Consider the following 22514-nt stretch of genomic DNA (forward strand, 5'->3'; position numbering starts at 1 on the left):
GACTCCTGATCTGGCCCCAGATATGCCCATCCCCTAGATGCCTAGTGTCCCACAGCACAATCCATCTCCCCCCCCCCCACTGCCTTGCTCCTTTCCCCACCCCCACTGGTGTCCTAAAATGAGTTAATCTGACATTCCTGCAGATGTGTAAATGATGTCAGTTTGTGTTAGAAATCTGTATGATTTCCCTAGGGCAGCCATAACAAAGCGCACTAAAACAACAGTGTGTATTCTCTCACAGCTCTTGAGACCAGAAGTCCAAAGGTGGGGTGGCAGGGCCATGCTCCCTCTGAAGGTTCTGGGGTAGAATCCTTCCTTGCTGCTTCCAGCTTCTGGTAACCCAAGCACTCCTTGACTTGTGGCAGCATATCTTCAATCTGCCCCTGTCTTCACACGGCCATCTTCCCTCTGTCTGTGTCCAAATTTTCCACTTCGTTAGAAGGATACCAGTCATTTTCCAAACATGTATCATGCTATTTGGTAGAACAAGAAATAAGTTAATTTTTTGCCCTCAGAGGACTTCTAGTCTGAGATTTTCCTTGATTTAAAGTGACTTTCTCCGGGCACCTCAGTCAGTTGAGTTTTGGACTCTTGATTTTTGGCTCAGGTCATGATCCCAGCGTCATGGGATCGAACACTGCATTGGGCTCCACACTTAGCATGGAGCCTGCTTAAGACCCTCTTAATAGTGAATTATTATATTAACCATATATTGTGCATTTTAAGTTAAAGTTTACTTTTTTATTACTCATGTAAGTGAGTTATATATAAATTTAAGTGATAAGGCCCAGAGCCTTATCAACCAAAAGTATGAATATACTATTAAGCTTCCAGACCCGTACGTTGAATAATCAGAGGATAAGAGGGAGGAAGTGACCTAAAGGCAAGTAGTGTAGGCTCTAAAACACCCTGCCCAGTGCTTATTCATAGTGACGCTTAGTAAATCATTGTTGAATAAATGAGTGCAAAAGAGAGGAAGACAATCATAAACAAAATTAAAAGCAAGTAGGGAAATATTTTTTCATAAATGCAACAGGAAAGGGCTCAGCTTCTTAATATGTCCAGAACTTGGAAAGTTGATAAGAAAAACAAGAAATTTTTAATACAAAAATGGCAATGCCAGATAAACGCCTCTCCTGGAACTTAGCATATTAATTTTGTACGAGAATATAGGGGACCACATGAGGATAAGTGGACCTTGGGTATGTAAGAAGGGGGACTCAATCAGAAAATGCAAGGAGGCTAGCAGCAGATCTGGGTTGGACCTTTTTCAGATGAGCAAAAGGGCAGGAGGGGAATTACTCTGCGTTCTGACAGGATGATCTGATGTTGATCTCAGATCTGATGATCTGAGGTTGGGGATAGCAGCCAGAAAAAGCAGAGGGATACACTGATGAGCTTCCTGCTTTGGGAGCAGGAATGTGACTTTCCTGGGAAGGACTTAGAGGGTGAACCCATCCTTTGGGGAGGCAATCCAGCTCTGGCAGTGGACATCACCCCCGGGGGAGAAGGGTAACATCCTCCCTGGAGCTTGAGCCAGCTCTGTCTTGCCCTGGCAGGTCAGGGGAGCCCAGGCTTGGGAATAGGGTTTGTTGAAATCTGGGCTCTGCTGAGAGCAGCAGCTTCTCATTTTTGTCCGGCATGGGAAAATGTCCTTTCCTTGGTCAACCAGGTAATGAGACTTGGGAAGTTAGTAATGCAAGATTGGTTACTGAGCTTGTTTCCAGGCCATTGTCTGGCCTCCAGACTGTGGAATAACTTTGACTTTATGCCCTTCCCACTAGGGGCCTCATGAATGATGTCTCATCCTCAGGAGAGAGTTTCACAATGCATCCCCTCTGTGGGAAGGGGCTGTTCAGGTGTGCTGGCCTCTGGGAGCATGGAGGGGAAGGATTCCCCTCCTTTCCTGGCTTGGAAGAAGTAAGGGAGCTGTAGGCAGCCCGTGTCCACTATTTACTGGGTGACTCACTAATCCAACCGGAGAGCTTGAACTTCCTGCAGTGACTGAGCCCAGCACACAGTTTCAGGTACACAAAAACAGCAACAGTCACATGCCCGTTGACCAAGTGACCTGTACCAGGAGGCTTTGAAAGTCACCTGCCCAGGCACTCTGGGGCAGTAGGAATCACATCGACAATGAGAACATCAACAGGCTGAGAGCCACTCACAGTGTCAAGGTTCCAAAGTGTGCACACACCTGCCCCGATGTACACACTCAGAGCCCCCTGGGCTCTACATGTCCCATTATATACCTGCTCCTTCTTCTGGGTGGCTCTCATTTTGCATGAGTCCCTAAGCTGGTGGTTTTCTTCACTGTGGAAGGAGATTTTCCACATCTACCACTTTTTCTTTTCCCTTGATTCCTCCCTCTCCTGCAGAGACAGAAGAGGCAGGGGACAACTATGAGTTTATTCCAGAAGCCGGAGGACAAGAAGCTGCCAGGATGCCATAAAAGCACTGAGTTATAGAATCTAATCCACTAGAAGGAGCTTTAGAGCATTATGTAGCTCGGTCCCTGTGTTTTAACAGAGGACCCTGAGGCTGCACCGAGGAAGGGATGTGCCCCATTGCTTCAGGCTGGGCAGTGGCCAAGCCTGAGTTTGGTGATGTGGGTGACATGGGCAGGGAGGGTACAAGTTCAGTCTAGCTAAAGGGTTTAGTGACCTCAGGGGGCTCACTGATATTTACTGCATGTGTGTGATAAGAGATTGATCACCAGATCACCACTGAGTATCTAGTCTGTACAAGGCACAGATTAAAAAGACGCTATATTTTTGGGGCACCTGGGTGGCTCAGTCGGTTGAGCGTCCGACTTCGGCTCAGGTCATGATCTCGCGGTCTGTGAGTTCGAGCCCCGCATCGGGCTCTGTGCTGGCAGCTCAGAGCCTGGAGCCTGCTTTCGATTCTGTGTCTCCCTCTCTCTCTGCCCCTCCCCTGCTCATGCTCTGTCTCTCTCTCTGTCAAAAATAAATAAACGTTAAAAAAAAAGACGCTATATTTTTAATTTTTAAAGTAATCCTTCCTCTCAAAGTGATGACAACCTAACAGTAGAAATAAATAAATAAGTAAAACATTTGTTCTAGGGGAACAGGAGGTTTTCTAGACAGAACACCTTTATCGATTGAAAGACAAAACATTGAATGCTATGATATCAGGAAGTGATACTTGAGTATGCAAAAGAACCAGAGGTGAGGGACTGGAGAGGTTCCCAAGGCCAAGTGAGAGAGCTGGGAGCCTGGCATACTGAGTGAATTTAGCTGCCTTTCAGGATCCATCGGGGTGTTGGGGGAAGCATGGGGGGGGGTGGGGTGGATTGGGAGGTTGGTGTTGGGGCTGGGTAGGGCTCAGGCGGGCCCGGACCATCACTATCACCATTGAAGGGAAGGGAGGGGGAGAATTCTGGCTGGACAGTCTTTGCCGGCAGCAGCTTCTGCCCTTCTTGGCTGGGATAAGAGGCAGCAGGGCGGCCCCCCTGCCCTCCACTAGCCAACTTGGAACAGAGCCACGCAGTCAGTCAGCTGGCAGCAGAAATGTCTGGGCATCTGTGTCTGGGGAAAAGGTGCCAGCCTGACAAGAAGAGAGAATGTGCCCATGTGGGCACATATGTGTAAACACAGGGCATGTGTGTGTGTAGCCACACGCAGAAGAGACGGAGGTAGGTGTTGTAATTATGAATGAAAACAGCACAGACATCGGGACGACCCCATGCCTCCCGAGCCCCCCACCCCGATGTCCGTCCCCCTAGTGCAACAGCAAAACACCTGCCTCCTTCTGAAACTCCTGCAGCCACTGGCCAAGCAGCACAAAGCCCACTCTGCCCCGTGCCTGGCTCGGTCACAGCTGACCCGGGCTCCCTCCTCTCCGCCCACTGTGGTCGCCAAGACAAGGACCAGGAGGAAGGAAGACTTCCTCTAGGTCTTAACATTTAATAACGTTATGATTCCATGAAGGAAAGAGGGAGCAAAATATCAACACACAGATTTACTCTAATTGTTGGGTGGACATAACTTAGTTGACAGCCCAGAAACAGAAAGCTGTTTAAAATACATGTTTTGAGCGAGTTTCCCTTCTGATTATTATTACCTACAGAAATCAAAGGACTAGGTAGTCCTCGGCCTTTGTGGAGATGAGGAAATAGTGCTTCTTCACCCTATATTTTCCTCGGCTTTTTCACGCACGTGCTTTCCCAAAGTTCATCGAAGTTTTCTTCTTTTTATTTTTTTTAACTTCAAAAAAATATGTATTTATTTTAAGCGGGGGGAAAGGCAGAGAGATAGGGAGAGAGAGAATTCCATGCAGGCTCCTCACTGTCAGCACCAAGCCCCATGTGGGGCTCGAACTCATGAACCGTGAGATCACGACCTGGGTCAAAATTAAGAGTCAGAGGCTTATCCGACTGAGCCACCCAGGCATCCCTCTTTTTCTTCTTACCATATATGCTTAGAATAGAAAATTGGAAACTACAGGAAACTATAAAACTAATTCATAATCTACCACTTACTCATTTTAAGAAACTTGCACGATTCCTACACATGCCTACGTAAGCTGGATGCCTCCAGCACATTAAAATACACCCATATCCCACATTTAAAGTTATCAGGTTGAACTGAAATTGTCCAGTTGACATGATGTCATATTTGGAGAACCTTTGATTAAGTGTTTATTCATTTTAATTTTGCCTTTTAAAAAATCTTGAAGGGGCGCCTGGGTGGCTCAGTCGGTTGGGCATCCGACTTCGGCTCAGGTCATGATCTCCCAGTTGGTGGGTTCGAGCCCCACGTCAGGCTCTGTGCTGACAGCTCAGAGCCTGTAGCCTCGTTCACATTCTGTGTCTTCTCCTCTTTCTGCCCCTCCCATGCTCATGCTCTGTCTTGCTCTCTCAATAATAAAAAATAAACGTAAAATATATATATTAAAAATAAATAAATAAAATAAAAAATCTTGAAGCAACTTCTTCTCTTTTCCATATCTCAAATATTTTTAAGAGTCCTTGAAAAGTCTATAGGTCCCTGGCACTGAGCTTATTGTGATTAATGAATTAAAGGGCCCGCCTAATGAAAAATAATGTCAATGTTAATATTTCAGAATGCACCCTGTCAGTCTCTCCCATATATATATACATATATATGTGTATATATGTATATACATATATATGTGTATATATACATATATAATATATATGTATACATGTATAATATATATACATATATAATGTGCATGTATAATATATATACATATATAATATGTGTACATATATATGTGTATATATGTATGTATATACATATATATGTGTATATATACATATATAATATGTACATATTTATGTGTGTGTATATATGTATAGTTAAAGTATATGGTCCATATAGTTTTGAAAACTATTCTTTTCTACTCTGCATTGTTCATCGAGCAATTCCCAAATGGGGCTTGTGGACAGAGGTCTCCAGTGTCTTCCAGACCCACTCCCACCCATGCCGCAGCTTCTGGAACCACACACCCCTGAGGCAGAAACGCTTAGAAGACAGTTCATTTGCCTCCTCCCTGCATTTCACAGGGAGAGTAACTTGTCCCAGGTCAGTGAGTAGTCAGCATCAGAACCACACTCAGAATTGAGGCCCCTGGCCCAGGTAGGGGGCGAAGAAGCCTCTGTTTGCCTTGGGTGCTCTTGGCCCATCTTTGGGGACTGGCTCTACCTTCCATGGCTCCACCTTCCTCTGGTGCCCTGCACTGCCCCAGCCCGCCCAAACACCCCACCTCCACAGCTGCCACTGCTCTTGACCCAATTTCCCCATCCAAACTCCCTTGGCTGTCGTTGCATATCTGCTGTTGTCACAATGTTGCACAAGCAATTAATTTTACAAAATGTGTTTTTTCTCCAATTGTAAAAGTAACTCATGTGCACCCGAGAATAGTCTGGGGGGGGATATCTCGTAGCTGTATCACCCGGTAATGCTCATTATTAAAATGTTGCACAACAGATACAAATAAATGAAACCAATCAGTGAGCAGCTGTTCCTTATTCACTCAACAAATATTTGCGGAGCACCTACGACATGCCAGGCAGCGCTCTGGGTTTAGCATAGTAATTGACAAAACAGCCCAAATCCTTGTCCTCAGGGAGCTACCTGCTAGTGAGGACAGATAGTTGATCCGTACATAAATATAAAACACGTTTGATGGTATTGAGTACTATGAAGAAAAAAATAAGCAGAACGTTCCCAGCTTAAATGTTTACCATTTAAAAAAAAGTGGTATTATCGAAAACAGTTTTGTGCTTGTTTTTCTTAACCTTTAAAAGTTTTTTTTTGTTTTGTTTTGTTTTGAATTGACTTTGGACTTAAAAGTTGCAAAGCAGTAGAAACACTTTCCATGCACTTCCCCAGCCTTCGTATCTTGGCTGTTCCCGTTGTGATGGTCCAGCCAGCGGGTTCACACAGATGGCAGCTGTATCCACTAACCCTGACGGGTTTCTTCGCGGTTTCGTCCGTGGTTCTGCTGCCGTCTGTCCTGGGCAAGGACCTCTCCGATCTCACATGCTGCACTCTGTGGCCGTGTGTCCTACCTTCTTCTGGTCTGGAAAGGTAGTTTTGAGTAGTCATAATTTGTTCGGTTTTATTTCATTTTCCCAGTGTTTACTCACTCTTTCTTCTTGAATCTCACAATTTTTTCCCCTAGGTTCAGTTTTCTTTTCAGGTACATGCTTGCAAGTTTCCTTAATAAGGGTCTAGGGTGGTTCATTCTGGTTTTTGTTTGTCATTTGAAGATGTCTTCAATTTGCCTTCCTTTTTAAAGAGTAACAGCTGTATTAAGATCCAATTCACATGCCCAAATTCACCCCGTTAAAGTGTGAAATTCAGTGGTGTAGAGTGTATTTACAGAGTTGTGCAACCAGCTCCACTGTCTAATTTTAGAACAGTTTCATCATCCCAAGAAGAAACCCTGTACCCATTAGCTGTCATTCTTTATCCCCTTCTCCCTCCAGCCCCTGGCAACCACTAACCTACTTTCTGTCTTTAGAGATTTCCCCATTCTGGACATTTCATGTCAATGGAATCATACGTGTCCTTTTGTGTCCGGCTTCTTTCACTCAGCATAATGTTTTCAAGGCTCACCCATAGTGTAAGCATGTATTAGAACTTCCTTTTTTTACGGCTAAATAGTATTCTATTGTATCACATTTTGCTGACCTGTTCATCAGCTGATGTACAGTTGGGTTGTTTCCACCTATTTGACTATTAGGTGTAATGCTGCTATGAACATTTGCGTATAAGTTAATGGTAACTCTATGTTTAACTTTTTCAGGAACTGCCAAACTGTTTTCCACAACAGCTGACCACTTTACATTCCCAACAGCAATGCGTAAGGGTTCCATATCCTCACCCATGCTTATTTTATTTTCTTTAAAAATGGATATATAGGGGGGCGCCTGGCTGGCTCAGTCAGTTAAGCGTCCGACTTCGGCTCAGGTCATGATCTCACGGCTCGTGAGTTCGAGCCCCGCGTCGGGCTCTGTGCTGACAGCTCAGAGCCTGGAGCCTGTTTCCGATTCTGTGTCTCCCTCTCTCTGACCCTCCCCCGTTCATGCTCTGTCTCTCTCTGTCTCAAAAGTAAATAAACGTTAAAAAAATAATAATAATTTTTTAAAAATGGATATATAGGGGCACCTGGCTGGCTCAGTTGGTTAAGCGCCCAACTTCGGCTCAGGTCATGATCTCACGGTTTGTGAGTTCAAGCCCCACATCGGGCTCTCTGCTGTCAGCACGGACCCTGCTTTGGATCCTCTGTCTCCCTCTCCCTCTGCCCCTCCCTTGTGTGCTCTCTCTCAAAACTAAATAAACGTTATATATATATATATATATATATATATATATATATATATGGCCATCCTAGTAGGTAGGAGGTGGTATCTCATTTTGTACATCCTGTCTTGCGGGTCTGTTTTAACATAAACTGTAGCATACTACACACACACTATATACTTGGCTTCTTCCACTTAATGTATTGTGGAGATCACGTCCGTATGTACAAAACTGCTTATTCTTTTTGCTGACTTTACGGTGACCCCCTGTATGAAAGTGCAATCCCGGTCATTTACTTAACCAGTTTCTCCTGATAGGCTGCTGTGCTTCTTCCCAATCTTCTGTATGGTAAACAGTGCTGCAACGATTGCCTCTGAATACGCCATTCTCCACATGCAGGAGTTTGCCTGCAATGACAAGTGAAGTTCTAGGTTAAGGGGCGTACACATTCTTTCGTTTTTACAGCCATTACCGAATTGATTTCCATACAGGGTACCCATTTGTACTCACCAGCAATGCAAGACATGTTCTTTAACCGGACCCAGGATCATAAGATTAAATTTGCGAAGGTAGTGTATTCGTCACACAGTACTCCCACGTGGGCTGACTATGACTCCATAAGGGGTGTGAGATAAAGATAGGGTTCATAAGGAGCTTTTCTTTTCTTTTTTTTTTAAATATAATTTATTGTCAAATTGGCTTCCATACAACACCCAGTGCTCACCCCAACAAGTGCCCCCTCAATGCCCATGACCCACTTTCCCCTCTCCCCCACTCCCCATCAACCCTCAGTTTGTTCTCTGTATTTAAGAGCCTCTTATGCTTTGCCTCCCTCCCTCTCTGTAACTTTTTCCCCCTTCCCCTCCCCCATGGTCTTCTGTTAGGTTTCTCAAGATCCACATATAAGTGAAAACATATGGTATCGTTCTCTGACTAATTTCACTTAGCGTAATACCCTCCAGTTCCATCCATGTTGCTGCAAATGGCAAGATTTCATTCTTTCTCATTGCCAAGTAGTATTATTCCATTGTATATATAAACCACATCTTCTTTATCCATTCACCAGTTGATGGACATTTAGGCTCTTTCCATAATTTGGCTATTGTTGAGAGTGCTGCTATAAACATTGGGGTACATGTGCCCTATGCATCAGCACTCATGTATCCTTTGGGTAAATTCCTAGCAGTGCTATTGCTGGGTCATAGGGCAGCTCTGTTTTTAATTTTCCGAGGAACCTCCACATAAGGAGCTTTTCCTGATAAGCAGTCCCCAATGAGGAGGTAGAACGCAAAGAGAAGACAAACTCTCTTGGGACCCTATCTACCCTCCTTTGGTGGAACAGTGGGGCCAAAGATGCTGGGTAAGATAGTCATCTTTTCCTGTATTTCTCCAATAAAAAATGCTTACTTCGTTTCCAGGCTTCCATTTACTCATGGTGAATGTTACAATTCCAGATCCCCAAGCAAGGCATCTCCACCCTAGTTATGCTCTTACTTCATATTTGCCTACCACCCAGTTCTCTCTCTTCCTCTATTTCTGGGCTCCCAAGAACCGCAGTACATTCATGATAGTGTGCTTTGGGAGCTAATTAGATTAATAACCACCATTTATTTTGCCCTTAGTCTATGCTAAGTATTTTACACCCATTCTTTAGTTTAATCTTCGTAACAGTCTTATTAGGTTAGAACTATTATTGCTTCCATTATATAAATGAAGAAACTGAGGCCAGCAGAGCCCGAGGGCAACAACTAACAAATTGTGGAGCAGGATTCACGCTCCAGTGTGACTAATTTCTAACCAATACTCCTACAGTACCTGGGGCTGGTAGTTAGATATTTTAGGTCTTATCTATCCAACTAGATGACAGCTTGCTTAGGATAAGAATTTGCCTCTAGGGGCTGGCTCAGTCAGTGGAGCAAATGACTCTTGACCTCAGGGTTGTAAATTTAAGCCCCATGTTGGGCACAGAGATAACTTTTAAAAAAAGAATTTGCTGCAGGATCCCTGGGTGGCTCCCTCGGTTAAGCATCTGATGCCTGATTTGGGCTCAGGTCATGATCCCACTGTTCATGGAATCCAGCCTCAAGTCCGGCTCATGCTGAGCATGGAGACTGCTTGAGATTCTCTCTCCCTCTCTCTCTGCCCCTCCCCTGCTCATTCTCTCTCTCTCTCTCTCTCTCTCTCTCTGTCCCTACCCCTCTCTCAAAATAAATAAACACTTAAAATAAACATGTTTCTTTAAAAAGAAAAAAGAACCTGCTTCTAAATGGCTTAATAAAACAATAGTCACTACTTACTGAGCATCTCCTATTTATTTATGATTTTCCCTAATTTACAGATTAGGAAACCAAGGCTCAAATAGATTGATTAATTTGGCCAGTGTTGGAAACAGGACAAGAATCCTGACTTAGACATCCCAGTACCTACCCAAAGATGACAGCCAATAATATTTGTAGCTGATAGTTGGGAAGCAAAGGGCTACCTACATTCACTCAAACCCTGGTTATCTTCAGCTGGCATGACATTCAAGCAATGACAGTGAATATGGGGGAGAGGGAATTGTTCGAGAGGTGCCCATCTCTTCCTTCCAGCTGTGTGAAAATAAAAATTTAAGGCTCACAATATGCAGACCCCAAAGGGTTATTGTGGAACTTCGGGGTTCGAGCACCAAACGTAGGCTACTATGAACAAAGTCCCTCTTTGGGACTTTTGTGGTCAATGATACAGATGATGTTAACACTCATGGAATGTTTTCTAATTTTTTTTTTAAGTTTATTTATTTATTTATTTTGAGAGAAAGAGAGAGAGTGTGAGCAGGGGAGGGGCAGCGAGAGCGAGGGAGACATAGAATCCCAAGCAGGTTCTACACTGTCAGCATGGAACCCCCCAGGTGGGGCTCCAACTCACAAACTCCGAGGTCATGAGCTGAGCTGAAACCAAGAGTCCAGCACTTAAGGGACTGAGCCACCCAGGTGCCCGCCATGGAATGCTTTCTATGTGCCGGGCACCGTTCTTTGTGCTATACAAGGATGAATTCATTGACTTTCCAGGTAAGGGCTATTATCATTCCACATAACATGTGAGGAAACTGAAGCACAACAAGATTAAAGGATTTGCCCAAAGCCCCCAACTAGCAAGTGATGGCTTTTGGGACATCTGGCAGTGTGATTTTGGCGCTCTAGCGTCTCCTAACAACAGAGCAAGAGTCACTGGGTCCAGCACAAAAGCAGACAAAACTCTAAGGAAAAACCAAAAATTCTTGCCGGCTAAACAGAAAATTTAGTTTCTAAGTGCCTGCCTGCCTGCCTGCCAGCACGTCTTCATCCCCCACTTTCTCCTTTCTCCACCCACTCCTCCTGGAAAAAGAAGACTGTGAACCCAGAAAGTAGGGGAAAGGTCGCAGCTGGGATTTGGCTCCTCCCTTCCTGCTTTTTCACTAAAAGGCAGAGCACGGCAGAGCTCCCGGGTTCTCCCCCATCCAGCCTCGGCACATGATCCTGGCACGTGGAACCACCAGTCCTACAGCTCCGTGGACCAGCCTGGACTCACCTGCCCCGGCGCTTTGGCCCACTGCCCTCCTCCTCCTCCCCAGGAGGAAAGCAAGGAAACCCCTGGCAGCCTTCTTGCCTGAAGGTTCCTTCCCAGGGGCCCGCTGACTCCTGGTGTCTTCCCAGGACTCTCTATTTTCCGAGACCCGCCTTTGGGTGCTCTCACAGTAGAACGGTTACATTTCTCTGGTTTTGCGGGGGTGGCGGGGTGGGGGTGGGATTAGCAAAGCTTCCCAGCCCCCAAATCTGAGTATGAGACTGAACTGTCACCTCCTAGCTCTTTGGTTCAATCTGAAAGTGTCTTTAAAAATCATCTTGTAGGGGCGCCCGGTGGCTCAGTCGGTTAAGCGTCCTACTTGGGGTCAGGTCATGATCTCACAGTTCATGATCTCACAGTTCATGATCTCACAGTTCCTGGGTTCAAGCCCCGCTTCGGGCTCTGTGCTGACAGCTCGGAGCCTGGAGCCTGCTTCGGATTGTGGCTCCCCCTCTCTCTGCCCCTCCCATGTTCATGCTCTCTCAATAATAAGTAAACGTTAAAAAAATAATAAAATAAAATCATCTTGTGTCCACATTTTAGGTGAGAAAACTGAGGCCCAGTGAGTACAAAGTGACGTCTTTGTGACGTCAGAACAGGCACCAGGGCCAGCTGAGTGTTTCACATTTTCTGACACATGACAAACTTTCGTAGAAAGCAGAACTTAATACGATGCGAAAACGCCTCACCATTCCAATGATATCAGTGGTAAATTAAACCTCAGGCCTTGGACTGGAGAGCGGGGGTGGTGCCCGGAATGCTGACACTTCTAGAAAGTGAAAGTCAGCTCTTCAGTCCCTGGAATTTAAACACTGGGGGCAGGGGGTGGGGGTCTGATGCCTTCTGACAATCTGTGCTTTGTTGGAATGTCTGGTGAAGAAGCCCTCCTCCGCAGACCGGTCTTCATCGGACCTGAGGGTCCCTTGGATTGGGGCACCTCAGGTGTGTCTTCCAATCCACTTAGTAGGGGGGTAAATGTGCCGATTCCTTCCAAAGTTTCCTGCAGCAAGAAAAAGCAGTCCGAGTTAACACACACGCTGGCCTTACTGCCGATCTCAGTGACTCAGAACCCCAAGTTGCGTTCTTTCCAAAACAGGTCGGACTGAGAGCCCTGCTCCGAGACCCCGACCTCGGACCGCCCCGCTTGGGGGCGGGGCCGCGGACGTGCGTCCGGGCGAGTGCGTGCGGCCCCAGTGCGCATGCGCGGGCTCCGGGGCTGGGACTTGGCTATAAGCGGGCGGTGTGGGCGGCCTCCCGGCGTTGCCTGCGGAGGGCTGCGCTTTTGTGCTCCGAGAATCTTCTTGGTTGCGATTCAGCTCTGTCCCGGGGCTGACTTTCTCGACTCCTGCACGACCCGCTGTTACCGCGAGTGGACGGCTCCTGGCCCTTCCTCCTGGAGGTGAGCGACCCTGTGGGCTTCCCCGCCTTCCCGCCCCTATTCCCCGGGCTGCGTGCCCCTCGGGCCGCCTCGGGTTCCTGGCCTGGGGCCGCGCTGCCTGGAGCGGGTGCTCCTTGCTCCTCCTCCACTCGGGTCCGGGAGTCAGCCGCTCCAGCTGTGTTTTCTGGGATGACCCTGTGTTACATGACGCCCTCCCCATGCTCGCTAGTGCTGGATTAGGTGTCCCAGTCCTGCCCTCCCGAAGAACCCTTCTTGTCACAGCACTTGGCGCGGTGGGTGGGTGGTAACTGCCTGTCTTCTTGCTTAGATTGTCCGCCCGATGAGGACAGGGTTCATGTCTGCCGGACCCCGTGTGGCCGTAGTACCTTGCAGAGCGCCTAACACACTATACTATTCAGGGCGTAGTTAAGTGAACTAGATAGATTTGACTGTCTTAGAATTATTTTTACTTATCAAAAAATTTATGATTAACAGGAACCTGACTGAGATGTGAGGGAGACCTCTAGACAGGTTGCTTTCTCAAGGGCATGTTCTTACAACTCCTCCCTCAGAAACAGACTCGGTTCTGGAAGATTTTTGGTCCCTCTGTGCCCTGAGCTGTGGCACAGGGATTGTGCATTGCACCAGGCGGGAGGAGTAAAAAGGTTTTGCTTTAGAAGAAGTGAAAGTTGTTTGTTTTTTTTTTTAAAGTTTATTTAAACTTTAAAGAGAGAGGGCACCCATACATGTGGGGGAGGGGCAGAGAGACAGGGAGAGAATCCCAAGCAGGGTCTGTGCTGTCGGAGCCCGATGTTGGGCTGGAACCCACAAACCGTGGGATCATGACCTGAACCTAAATCAAGGGTGGGGGGGGAGAAGCTTACCCCTGAGCCACCCAGGTGCCCTAGAAGATGTAAAAGTTTTGAGGAGTGCTTTTGAGTTAGCCCAAGAAGTAAGTCTAGCTCTGGGGCCATGGAGTTTATAGTGTAAATATGCTGGGAGATTCTGTTGCGGAAGAACATGCGCTGGTCCCTATCTCCCTGTCTTAGCTCCCTAGGAAGACAGAAGTCAGGGCCAGATGCATGCATATCCCAGAAGGCTATAGGTTAACCACACCTCTCTTTCCTCAGCATCCAGAGGCCTTCCAGAAGTGGAAGAAAGCTTTACTGCTCTACAGAGGAGTGTGGGGTCCTTTCAGCCATGAAGCCTCTGTTGAACCTCTATCTCTTAGGTGTGGTGTTGACCCTGCTCTCCATTTTCGTTAGACTGATGGAGTCCCTGGGAGGCTTACTGGAGAGCCCGTTACCTGGGAGCTCCTGGACCACCAGAAGTCAACCAGCCAGCACAGAGCCCCCTAGGGCCTTCCAGACCATCCATCCAGAGGGGTGCGATAAGACCTCACTCCACCGGCTATAACCTTGGAACACCAGGCAGGGTCCGGGCAGGAACTGCGCAGGCAGGCTCCGAACATCAGTATTATCAGAACTGTTACCAGGCCCTTGAAGGGCCTCTCCGTCTGGATGCTCCTGTTCTGGAAAAAGAGCCTGTCCCATGTGAACGGGTTGCCCATGACTGATGGAATGATGTCACTCTTCCCGGGGTCTGCTGTACCCTCTGGTGTCCTTGACAATAGTTCTCTGACATCTCTTAGCTAGGGCCTTGTGCTTCATGTTCAGCCGTTGGGAGATGGTGTCGTTTTCGTCCCTGCTTCCTCAACATCTGCCAAGAGTTCCTTCGGACTTGCGCGTCTTATAGTCAGTCAGTTTGATGTTCAGCCTCTCTTCGGTGAGAGCTTGTCTGTGTGGGAGTGATGTATGGGTTGGTGTATGGGAGGGGGAATGATGAAATAGTGTCCAATTCTCATTGTTTCACATGTTAAATGCCCTTTCTCCAACATACAGTGAACTTGTGAATATCAGTCTGAAGGGGACACTGGGATGACAAAGCCTGCTCAGGACATGGCATTATGGCCACCATGTGGCTTAAATGGATTTCTAATGAAATAAAAGTTGAGTATATATTTCTACTTTGTGTCCTGTTGACCTCTGCCCTTGAAATTAGTGGTAGGGAAGGGTCTTAATTCCTAGATCTGGGGTTTGACATCTTAAAAACTTAGAAGCAGAAAAGTACTTAAAACACTTTGTTTAAAACATCAGGTAAATACACCTGGATTTGGAGGCCAGGGCAGTTGTGTCTGCCTCATATCAACAAGTCTTCTGATCCTGGGCCAAGAATATTCCAGTATTCTCTTGACTCTCCATTTCTAAAGAAAAATGATTATTCTAGCACCCTCGCCTTCTGTCTCTGGGAGAAGGAGACTGTCAGTCCAGTAGGCCTTGGTTTTTTCCTTCTGCACTGCTGAAGTAAGGAGGGCTCAACTCTGTTCTCCAAGTCATTTGGCAAAATGCCCACATCTCACAACAGTTGTTTCTGTTTACTCCCAGATCTCTGCAGCGTGGCTTTTAGACAGAAATGGAGGGCTATTTTTTTTCTACTTGTATCCACCACTCGTCCATGTTCAGGTGCATTCACTCCTCTGTCCCTCGTAATATAGATCCATTCACAGTCTCTTGGTTTGTGTTATTTTATGTAAGGTGAGTTTGATTTACTTTTGCCCAAGGGTAAGACTGGAATATGGTCTTCTCTGCTGAACTACTTTTGCTTCCTGGGTTGTTCTGAAGCCTAAGTGCCACTAGCTGAAACTGTAACAGAAACACTAGCTTCTAGTGGTTTGGGCATCACTTCTTTTTTTATTATTATTTTTCAAATTATTTTTTAAATGTTTTACTTCTTTTTAAGACAGAGAGAGACAGAGCATGAGTGGGGATGGGGCAGAGAGAGAGGGAGACAGAATCTGAAGCAGGCTCCGGGCTCTGAGCTGTCAGCACAGAGCCCACTGTGGGGCTCGAACTCATGAACCGTGAGATCATGACCTGAGCCGAAGCCGGACACTCAACCGACTGAGCCACCTGGGTGCCCCTGGACATCACTTCTATTTATTGCACGGTGGTGGTCACTGGTGCTATTTACCAAGTATTTCCAGCTTCCCACCTTCTGGGCACATAGCACGATTGGGCTCCCTGATCCTTTGTGGATGGCTGGGGTTATGTGAACTTGTGTTTCAGCAGCATAGTACAATCAAAACTATAGTTGGTTTTTTATCTCTGATTTCAGGCACTTTCATGTGCCAGTAGTTTTCCTAGACATATTTCTTAAATTTGATATATTTTCTTATTCTCACATCTCTCCGACTCATTTGGTATGTTTCAAATTTTAAGTGGGAGAGTTGCATTTTAAGTCTCTTCCCCAAGCAGTTTAACTGCAATGGTTTATAGGGTGCCACAACCTTTGAGGTCTTTGCTCTAAGACAGTTGGATCTACTTGGAGGTTTTAGGTTTTAACAACAGATATGATGGTCATACCGCTGTTACAGTCTTTCCTACGAGTAGGGTCACCTGCTGTCCCCACTTGCTTGGCAGAGGGGTTTTCTGGGGTGTAGTACTTATCAGAGCTAAAACTGGGACAGGTATAGGTAAACCTGGTCAAGGCAATTAGATGGGTAAGATGGCCAATCGGTTATTCTACCTGAAAAACATGAGTTCAAAATGGCGTCTGTCATTCCAAACATTTCTCAGCTTTATCTGTTAACCTGTTAGGGATGAGAAACAGTTGCTTCTGTGAACCCTGCAAGCCGGTTGATTTCTGTAGTCTCTCTACGTCCCTTGTGCTGCTTGCAAACTGGCCAGTTCAGGTCTTGTCTGAGCTAATTCTGTACTTTGTTGATGGTGACCAACAGTATCCAATTCAGGCTGCTAAAATTCTGTTCTCTGACTTTCTCTTACTAGATAGATTAAATAATGTGTGTCTTCTAAGTTACTGTAGACAACAGTTTTACCAGATACTCTTCTACTGTATAACATGAGTTGTCCTCTTTCTTTCAATAAGATCTCTTTGCTGCCCTCCAAGTAAGTTAATGTCACACATACTAAGGCTTTTTCTTTTTTTAACATGCAACATCCCCCCCCCCCCCGCCACTGCCCCCCGCAACACACACATTCCTGTCTCCTTATCAGTCAAGGACACATTAGATTAGGTTATGCGGCAGCAACAACCCTAAATTCTCAGTAGCTTAAAAGAGAGTACATTTGCCCAAGGCAGTACTCCTAGGAAGCAGAATTGGGGCCTAATCAAGGAATATTCCCTTCCTCGGGGTAAGGGGACTTCACTGCATCTGCTCAGTGGCACGTCATAATCATGAGGCTGCTGTGTTTCCCATTCTCCCCCTTTCCCCTCAGTGCATTCATCTTGTCCCCATTCCACCAATATTTACTAATTTTTTTTTTTTGACATTTATTTTTGAGAGAGAGAGACAGAGCATGAGCAGGGGAGGGGCAGAGAGAGAGAAGGAGACACAGAATCTGAAGCAGGCTGCAGGCTCTGAGCAAGCTGTCAGCACAGAGCCTGATGCGGGGCTCGAACCCACAAACTGTGAGATCATGACCTGAGCCGAAGTCGGATGTTCAACCGACTGAGCCACCCCGGCGCCCCTCCACCAATATTTATTAGATGTGTGGAAGCACATGGCTTGTCTTTTTAGTTTATAGATCTCCATCTCAAGCCACATCCAAAACTGGTATAGAAACCATTGTGCATCACCTGGAGATTCTTCAGTTTGGCCTTGATGTTGTGGCTGAAGGGAATTATTGGATTGTCTCCTTCGGGGAGGTATGGTGAATGGATTCCACCTGCAGGAGGGATAGTGAGCTGAATGATTATTCACTAGAAGGTTCAGTAGTGGTACTCATTAATGTTCTCCAAGTATTTCTGCCCTTGCCTTTCAAGCACATGATAGAAGTGTACTCCCTGACACCTTTGTGGTCGGACAGGGCCATGAATTAGTTCTTGCCAATGAGTTGTGAGTAGAAGTGATGTGTGTTAATTCTAAACTGGAACACTTAAGCACTGGTTCAAAAACCTCCAAAACCTTTAACCTTCTTTTTCCCTCCACTACAGTGACTATCAATGCTCCAAATGCAGCTGTTCCATTAATGTAGGTCCTGGAGTGAGGAAGTCATGGAGCAGAGCCCTTTATCTCTGGTTCATCTCTGGTGAACATGTAGTATAAATGAGAAAGAAACCTCTGTTGTGTTAAGCTACTGCAGCATAACTTGGCCCATCCTGACTGATACATTGCCTTTGGCACCTACTGGGTACCATGCATTGACTAAGATTTCATTACTACCTACTTCAGATAGCATGCATAAGACCGCGGGGGGCGGGGGAACACGTAAACAAACCCATAACCTCTCAAGATTCTGTGATAGAAATACGCGTACAGGATTTGAGTACATAAAGTTGTTTACTGGCAGGAGGCAGATATTAAGGGAAAGCTTCTTAGAGGATCTGAATTTTTAAAAATGAATAGGTACCCAAGTTCAGAGTTTCCCACGAGAGGGAACCATGAGCAAAGGACATGGAGATGAGCTTAAGCACACAGAGCATGTTTAGAAAACTGGTAAGCACAGATTTTAAATCCCAGTTATTAGGTTGAAGTCTTAGCACTAGTGCCATCTAGTGGAGTCTAAGGAAGAAGGAAACACTAAATCCATGCTGTGGAATGCTTTCTGGATGTGAAGGGCTGTGCCTCTACAGCTTATGATAGATATCAGAATATTAAGGGGTGGAAGATATGATCTAGTCTAATATTGTCCAATAAAAATGTAATGCAAGCCACATAGGTAATTAAAATTTGTTTAGTGGTTACATTAAAAAGAAACAGGAAAAGATATATATATATCATTTGTTACAATATTTTTTTATTTTAGAGAGAATCTTAATCAGGCTCCATGCTCAGCGCGGAGCCCAACACGGGGCTCGATCCCAGAGGATCCGATCTGAGCTGAAATCAAGAGTTGGACGCTCAACCAATTGAGCCACCCAGGCGCCCCAGGAAAAGATATTGTAAACACATTTAACCCAATATATTAGAAAACATTATTTCAACATGTAATCAACTTAAAAAGTGATCTATGAGATACATATTTTGCATTTTATTTTGGTACTGTGTATTTATATTGGTATTTTACACTTAGAACATATTTCATTTGGATTAGCCACATTTCAGGTGCTCAGTCGTCACACATGGCTAGTGGCCACTACATTGGACAGCATAGATCTTTTCATTTGACTGCAGAGGAAATGGAAGCTAAGTAAGTTAGACAATAGCATTGAATTAATGGGTGGTAATTTCCTAGCATGCAGCTCTTTTTTCTACAGCATGATTTTTTTTTTTTTTTAAGAACTCTCCAAAATGCAGTGTAGCAAAATATGTCAACAATGTGCTTTTTCACCCCCAAGGTAATTCTTGTGTGGGCACATGTGAGATTTTTTTTTTTCTCTAAGAAAACCTATTGTTACAAATCAAAATTATGAAATGACTGTAACTTGCAGTGTTTACATGCTGCTTTGCCCATAGACTGTCAGTAATGCCTCAGACTTGACTTGCTTTGTATGGCAAACCTATATCAACTTAATAACTCATAATTCATCACTTAAACATTAACTTTTTATTATTGTGTTTCCTTCTAGACCTTGTTCATACACATTGGACATTTCTATATTGTAATAGTATGAATGTAATTTGGACTCTTTTTTTCCCTGTTGCTTAACATTATGAAATGGAGAAACAAATAATTGATAAAAGTAGGTAGTTTTATTTAATCTGAGGAATTCTAAATTGGAAAATATGTTCATAAGACTTATTAGAATAGTGTACTCATATTTATGTAAGAAGGGATAGAAAAAGTTAAATGTATTATACTGGTATAAGTATGTGTAAACTCTAAAAGAATAGAAAAAATAACAACAGTGGCTTCATTTTGGGGCAAGTGTGATGGGAACTAAGCCAATGATGAGGGTGGGAAGGAGCTCTTCACTCTCCCATTTGAAAGTTTATGATGTTTGTACCTCATGAATGTGTTATTTGTTCACAATTTTAATTTTTAAATGCCTACAATCTTCTACAGTTTCTATTGTAACAGCCTTCTGGAATTTTAATTGGGATTTTATTGAGCCTACAGATCTTTTCTTTTTTTTTTTTTAAGTTTTTATTTATTTTGAGAGAGGGGCGGAGAGGGAGAGAGAGAATCCCAAGCAGGCTCTGTGCTATCAGCATGGAGCTTGATACTGGGCTCGATCCCATAAACTGTGAGATCATGACTTGAGCTGGAAATCAAGAGCTGGATGCTCAACTGAGCCACCTAGGTGCCCCCAGCCTATAGATCAATTTGGGATAAATTGACATCTTAATATTGAATCTTCCAGTCCATAAACATAGTATATCTTTCCTTCTGTTGTTGATAAAGAATTTTGTATCTCTCTTCATGAGTAATGCTGGTTTGTGGTCTGTTACTTTCTTTTCTTGCATTGTCTTTATCTGATTTTGGTAATGCTGGGTTCATAAAATGAGTTGGGAACTGTTTCCTACTCCATTTCCTGAGTTTATATAAGATTAATATTCTTTCTTCCTTAAAAGTTTGATAGACTCATCCAGTGAAGACATATGAGCTTAGAGTTTTATTTGTGGCAAGATAATTACAAATTCAGTTTCTTTTATGAATGTATATTTATTTGATTTTTCCTAAATCTCTTTTTAAGTCATTTTTTTCCTAAGTTTTAGTAATATCTGTGTGATGACATTAGTATAGAACATTTAAGTTGCCAAATTTACTGGCATTAAGTTGTTAAAACTATTTCCATATTATACTTTTAAAATACACAAGATCTATAGTGATGTTCCCTCCTTTTTTTTCAGATTGGCAATTTACGTATTTTCTTTTTTTTTCTAGATCTCACAAACTATACGTTTTTCAATTTTTAGAAATTTAACTGCTCTTTTATTTTTTTAATTATTTTTTAATGTTTGTTTATATTTTAGAGAGACATAGTGTGAGTGGGGGAGGGGCAGAGAGAGAGGGAGACACAGAATCCGAAGCAGGTTCCAGGCTCTGAGCAGTCAGCACAGAGTCCAATGTGGGACTCAAACCCACAAACTCTGAGATTATGACCTGAGCCGAAGTCGGACGCTTAACCGACTGAGCCACCCAGGCACCCCAACTGCTCTTTTTAAAAAATGTAACTTTAAAAATTAAAAAAAAAAAGGCAGGGGGGGACCTGGGTGGCTCAGTTGGTTAAGCGTCTGACTTCGGCTCAGGTCATGATCTCACGGTTCGTGAGTTTCAGCCCTGCGTTGGCCTCTGTGCTGACAGCTCATAGCCTGGAGCCCATTTGGAATTCTGTGTCTCCCTCTCTCCCTGCCTCTCCCCTACTCATGCTTTGTCTCTCCTTCAAAAATAAATAAACATTAAAATTTTTTTTTTAAATTTAGCTTTAGAAGTAGGTTGTTTAATTTCCAAATACCTTGACATTTTCCAAATATTTTTTCTTTCATTGATTTCATTGATTCCAATTTCATTGATTATGTTAACAGAACATACCTTTATAATTTTAATTAGTCAAAATTTATTGAGACTTATTTTATGGCTCAATATATGGTGTATCTTGGTGAATGTTCAATGTGCACTTGAAAAGAATGTCGATTCTGCTATTGAGTGAGCTGTGTTTTACAGAAAGTGTACAAAATATTTTTTATCAAAAGTATTAAAAAATACAAAACAATTTTTTTACAAAATTACATAAAGTTCGTTGATAGTGGGGCGCCTGGGTGGCTCAGTCGGTTAAGTGTCCGACTTTGGCTCAGGTCTCACGGTTTGTGGGTCCGAGCCCTGCATCGGGCTCTGTGCTGACAGCTCAGAGCCTGAAGCCTGCTTTGGATTCTGTGTCCCTTTCTCTCTGCCCCTCCCCCACTCATGCTCTCTGTCTCTCTCTGTCTCTCTCTCAAAAATAAACATTAAAACAATTTTTTAAAGTTGGTTGATAGTTATTTAAGTCTTCTGTATCCTTATTGATTTCCTATTTGTTTTAGTTTCATGTTTTTTTAAACTCTGCTATTGGATACATATACTTTTAGGATTGTTATGTCTTACTAAATTGACCCCCTTATCTTCTTTAAATGTCCCTCTTTATCAAGGTGTATTATTCCTTGTCATGAAGTCTTCCTTATATGATATTAATATAGCCACCTTAGCTAACTTAACGATTAGTGGCTGCAAAGTTTTATCTTACTCTATCCTTATAACTTATGTGTCTTTATATAGTGTGGATTTCTTGCAGATAGCATTTAGTTGTGCCCTCCTTTTTATACAGACTGGTAATATCTGATTTTCAATTGGAATGTTTAGGCCATTTAAATTTAGTGTAATTATCCATAAGGTTGGGTTTAAATCTTCTATCTTGTTATTTTCTATTTCCCATCTGTTCTTTGTTCCATTTTTCCTTACTTTTTTTTTGGATTGTGAATTATTTAGTGTTCTATTTTATTTTCACTATTGATTTATTAGCTATAGATCTCTGTTTAATTTTTTTTAATGGTTCCTCTATTCTAGGATTTACAACAAACATCTTTAACTTATTATAGTCTGACTTCAAATAGTATTTTATCGGGGGCATCTGGGTGGCTCAGGCAGTTAAGTGTCCAACTCCGGCTCAGGTCACGATCTCACAGTTTGTGGGTTCGAGCCCCGCATCAGGCTCTGTGCTGACCTCTTGCTCAGAGCCCAGAGCCTGATTCTGATTCTGTGTCTCCTTAACTCTCTGCCCCTCCCCCGCTCACGCTTTGCGTCACTCTGTCTCTCAAA

At 44.2% G+C, this 22514-nt stretch overlaps 1 protein-coding gene and 1 long non-coding RNA gene across 2 annotated transcripts; one reads left to right on the forward strand and one right to left on the reverse strand.

Annotated features, from left to right (window-relative positions):
• Positions 1-6259: 6259 nt before the first annotated feature.
• LOC122234593 lies at positions 6260-11669 on the reverse strand. Its single transcript, XR_006212430.1, has 4 exons — positions 11346-11669; positions 8307-8403; positions 8098-8203; positions 6260-6570 (listed from the first exon to the last, which is right to left on the reverse strand). It is a non-coding gene; the product is annotated as an uncharacterized LOC122234593 (long non-coding RNA).
• A 924-nt stretch (positions 11670-12593) lies between these two features.
• HILPDA (hypoxia inducible lipid droplet associated) lies at positions 12594-14785 on the forward strand. Its single transcript, XM_007078055.3, is given in 3 exon segments — positions 12594-12780; positions 13890-14113; positions 14116-14785. Coding segments are annotated over 2 exon segments (192 nt in total). The 5' UTR covers positions 12594-12780; positions 13890-13959; the 3' UTR covers positions 14154-14785.
• Positions 14786-22514: the final 7729 nt, after the last annotated feature.

This window comes from Panthera tigris, chromosome A2, assembly GCF_018350195.1.
Source record: "Panthera tigris isolate Pti1 chromosome A2, P.tigris_Pti1_mat1.1, whole genome shotgun sequence".
In the NCBI taxonomy this organism is placed as follows: domain Eukaryota; kingdom Metazoa; phylum Chordata; class Mammalia; order Carnivora; family Felidae; genus Panthera; species Panthera tigris.